The 3,537-nt window shown below is 36.3% G+C and overlaps 1 protein-coding gene across 1 annotated transcript; it reads right to left on the reverse strand.

Moving 5' to 3' along the window:
• Positions 1 to 418: 418 nt before the first annotated feature.
• On the reverse strand, positions 419 to 3,214 carry LOC103912167 (centrosomal protein KIAA1731 homolog; the record flags this gene model as incomplete). The annotated part of the gene is made up of 3 exons (XM_009331240.1): positions 419 to 543; positions 1,711 to 1,911; positions 3,081 to 3,214. Coding segments are annotated over 3 exons (460 nt in total), but the record flags the coding sequence as incomplete, so codon positions are not given.
• Positions 3,215 to 3,537: the final 323 nt, after the last annotated feature.

Raw genomic sequence — 3,537 nt, forward strand, 5'->3', positions numbered from 1 at the left:
AAAACAAAACAAAACAAAACAAAAAAAATGCCAAGGAAGACCATGACAAATGCAATAGGTCCTTTTTTCAAGTGGGTAACTCTCCATCAGGAACCGGCCTGAGAACACGTCATTTCATATGTCACTGAATAGCTGTCAGCCAACAACCTAGACTGAAAATAGCAATATAGAGATGAAAGGCCCCCCACTCACTGGGAGTCTATAAGGCCAGCTCATATACTTGACATTTTTGTCTTGGTTTTAAAACTACGGTTCTTATCAAAATTCACAAGCTTTGTCCACAAGCATTAATTCTCTAACCCGCAAAATTTCAAGATTAAAAAAGCTCTGAGCAGGAAGCATCAAGATTTTTGCCTTTCACCTTGTGACATTGTAAAATGCATTCTATGCTTAATAAAACTAGGTAACTATTGCATACCGGGCTTGCTCACGAAGTAATTTTTCTTTTTGGTACTTCTGCTCTTTCAGGGCTTTCCTATGTCTCTTCTCTGCTCTTTGTTTCCTTTCCTCTGCTTGCTTTGCCAGAGCTTCTAAGTCAGGTTCCTTAACAATAAAATATTGCAAGCACTTAATACAGGATTTCACTCACTTCTTACACTATCAGTGTGATATTTCAAATTAACTCTTTCTTCTCTGCCATCTTCTTTACTCTCTTCTTCTCTACCACCAACAGCAGCAAATTTGCCACATTCCTCAGCCAATGTAACCAAATATTGATGTGGGAACCTTAGCTTCCTTCTGCATCTCTTTGATGAAGAGGGTAATGTAAATATACTTACACATTTTAGCAAATGCTAACTAAACTGTACAGAGAAAGCATGTTACTACTTTTCAGTCATTAGTTACAACAATCGTGTATCAACAGAAACATTTCTTTATGATTAGTTCTCTGTTCCTATGGCATTGGTACCACAGTTTTCCCACAAACTCGTCCATCCTAGCATCGGACAGGACTTTACAAAGAAGTTGATTTAGAGACACTGAGATACAGAAAAGTATAATGCTATTTTACTTGGGTTAAAAAGCCTGACCAATTCAGGAAGTAAGCTAGTCCGCAAAATTCTTGCAAGAAATCTGTGGCACCGCTGATTTCTATAAACCTGGTTCACAATCAAATCTATGGACAATTTCTACCCAACAACCTCAGTGATCCCTCAAAGAGAGCCTACACAAGTTACAGGATTTTAAAGAAAGTGAAAATAGTTTATAGGTGCACAATTAAGAAGTAACACCAGTTTGCAGTCTAGACAAAGGCCTCTGAAGCCCTTACCAAGACTTTCCATGTCACTTGAACACTGAGGAAAAAAAATAAAGTGTATTTTCCTAACCATAGAAAAGATACTGTTACATGATAGAGAAAAAAAGTTACTATATTACTGGCATACTTGAGAATGATTCACCATATGCAATTTAGTCAAGTACAAACATACACTATCATGTATGTGTACAATCTTACATAAACAAAATAACTTTGTTTGCACAGCAAAAGCCTGAGCAGATGGGCCTGCTAGACCATTTAAACCTGGTCTTGTGGAAAGATATCTGCAAAAAAATTACATAAACATTTCTAAGAAGTTTCCATTCTTAAAAAATTGCTGGTTTAGGTATCAGGACTGCAAGATCAAGAATATAAAAAAACCAAACAGCAATCTTGGTATTTCTAGGACATCAAGAATTTCTCTGACAACAATAGTAAGCTGTTTTACTTACATTCTCCTTGGCTTGTCGGTGACCCTCACCAATCGCTCTTAAGCTTGATAAATACAGCTTTTCTAAGGCTTTCATCTTTTGATCCTGTGCTTTCTGCCATTCAGCTGTCAGTGCCTCCTCTAACTGATGTAGTTGTTCTTCTCTCCTCTGCTTTACTTTCTGTCTTATCTGCAAGGCGATATACTTCTGCTGCTCTCTAACCTGTAGAAATAGCATTTATGTTTTGTCAGCAACTTAAAAAAGCACACTATTTCTGCAGCAAGTCTTTCCACAATATACTCTATCCTCCGTTCAGCTTTCCATGCCATCTACTATTCCATTAACAATCTGTCCAGAAAATGCTTTGAAGTTGCCATTACCTTTTTCCAAAACTAATATTTAAATAATAAATTTAATCTTAGTTCAATGTTTCAGTTAAAGTCCAAAGAGCAACATAAAACCAATAAACAAAATGCAAAAACTGCTTGGAATATCCTTCCCTCCAAAAATACAACACAATAATTTATTAAAGACTCCTATTACAATGCAACATGGTTTAAAGACAATTGGCAACAATACTGATAAAGTCTGTTTACTAAGTTTTTGTTTTCCGCTTTGTCAGTAAAACTCTGTTCGCTAAACGGAAAAGCATATCAAGAAAAAAGCCCAAGAGGGGTGAAAGATTAGTATATAGTAAACGTATTGAAGATGCGTAATACTTTTGGAAGATGTGAAAGACCTGAACAGCTTGTGTAGGACAAAGCAGAGGAAGGCTAAGGAAAGAGTAAGAAGAGAAACGGAGAAGTAGCCCTGTGTTCTAACAGCAGGACAGCAGAACAGAAATGGAAGAAAGATGAGATGATCAACAGACATGTTCTGAAGAACATAAAGGTACTCAGATGTTCTAAAAGGAGCAGTACTTAAAGCATTTAGTGCTATGACATATTGTAGCAATTCAGTTTGTCTAGTGGAAAGCTGTGAAGTTCTGTATTAGCAGTAGTTGTCTTATTTCTTCTGCATGATCACTGTGAAAACACCTGGAACACTGTAAGAGGTTTGAATCCTTACACAAGTGACAAATCAGCAGATGAGCGACAACTGCATGTTCACGGCCAAATAAAAATGGTAGATAGCAGGAAGCTGGCAGGGAAGAAGAGATTCTGTGAAAAGAGATTCAAAGTGAATCTAACAGAGAAGGTATCACAAGCAAAATACGCATTTAGTAGTAAATAAACATGAGAAAAGGAAAATAATTCACAAACTAAATACAAACCTAATATACAATATTATGACCCTGAAATTCAGTTTACATGCAATTTTTCAGTTAATTTTCCTAAATTATTTGTTACATCATTAAATGAAATACACAACATGAAAAAATGCAGGCATACTTGTTGTAGCCTCAGTTTTCTTCTTCTTTCATATTCTTCTTTCAGAAGCATGGTTTCTTCATTAGGACTAAGCCTCAATTTCCCAACTTTTGCAACTTTCCTCTTCATCTTTGGAAATGCTGAATAATCAACTTCTATGAGAACAACAAGAAAAAAAGAAATTGTGCATAAGTGATACAGGTAAATCAGGTATAAAAACCAGATATTGCCATAATCTTACAAATCTATCACGGTATCTAGGAGTGTGAGCTGTAACTGTCCACATCTGTTCCAATTGTACGTAACAACATTGGCACTGTCTTTGTCACAGTCACAAAATGCACTGCTTTTGAACTGTTATGTTATGTAGCAAATTCTGCAACACTATTATGTTCACATTCTACACTGTGCACCAGCCAGGCACATCTGCAAAGTGAACAGCGAACACCATTCCACTCCTGGGAAGATAAATAGAAAA

This window comes from Pygoscelis adeliae, unplaced genomic scaffold, assembly GCF_000699105.1.
Source record: "Pygoscelis adeliae isolate BGI_AS28 unplaced genomic scaffold, ASM69910v1 C11043885, whole genome shotgun sequence".
Taxonomy (NCBI): Eukaryota; Metazoa; Chordata; class Aves; order Sphenisciformes; family Spheniscidae; genus Pygoscelis; species Pygoscelis adeliae.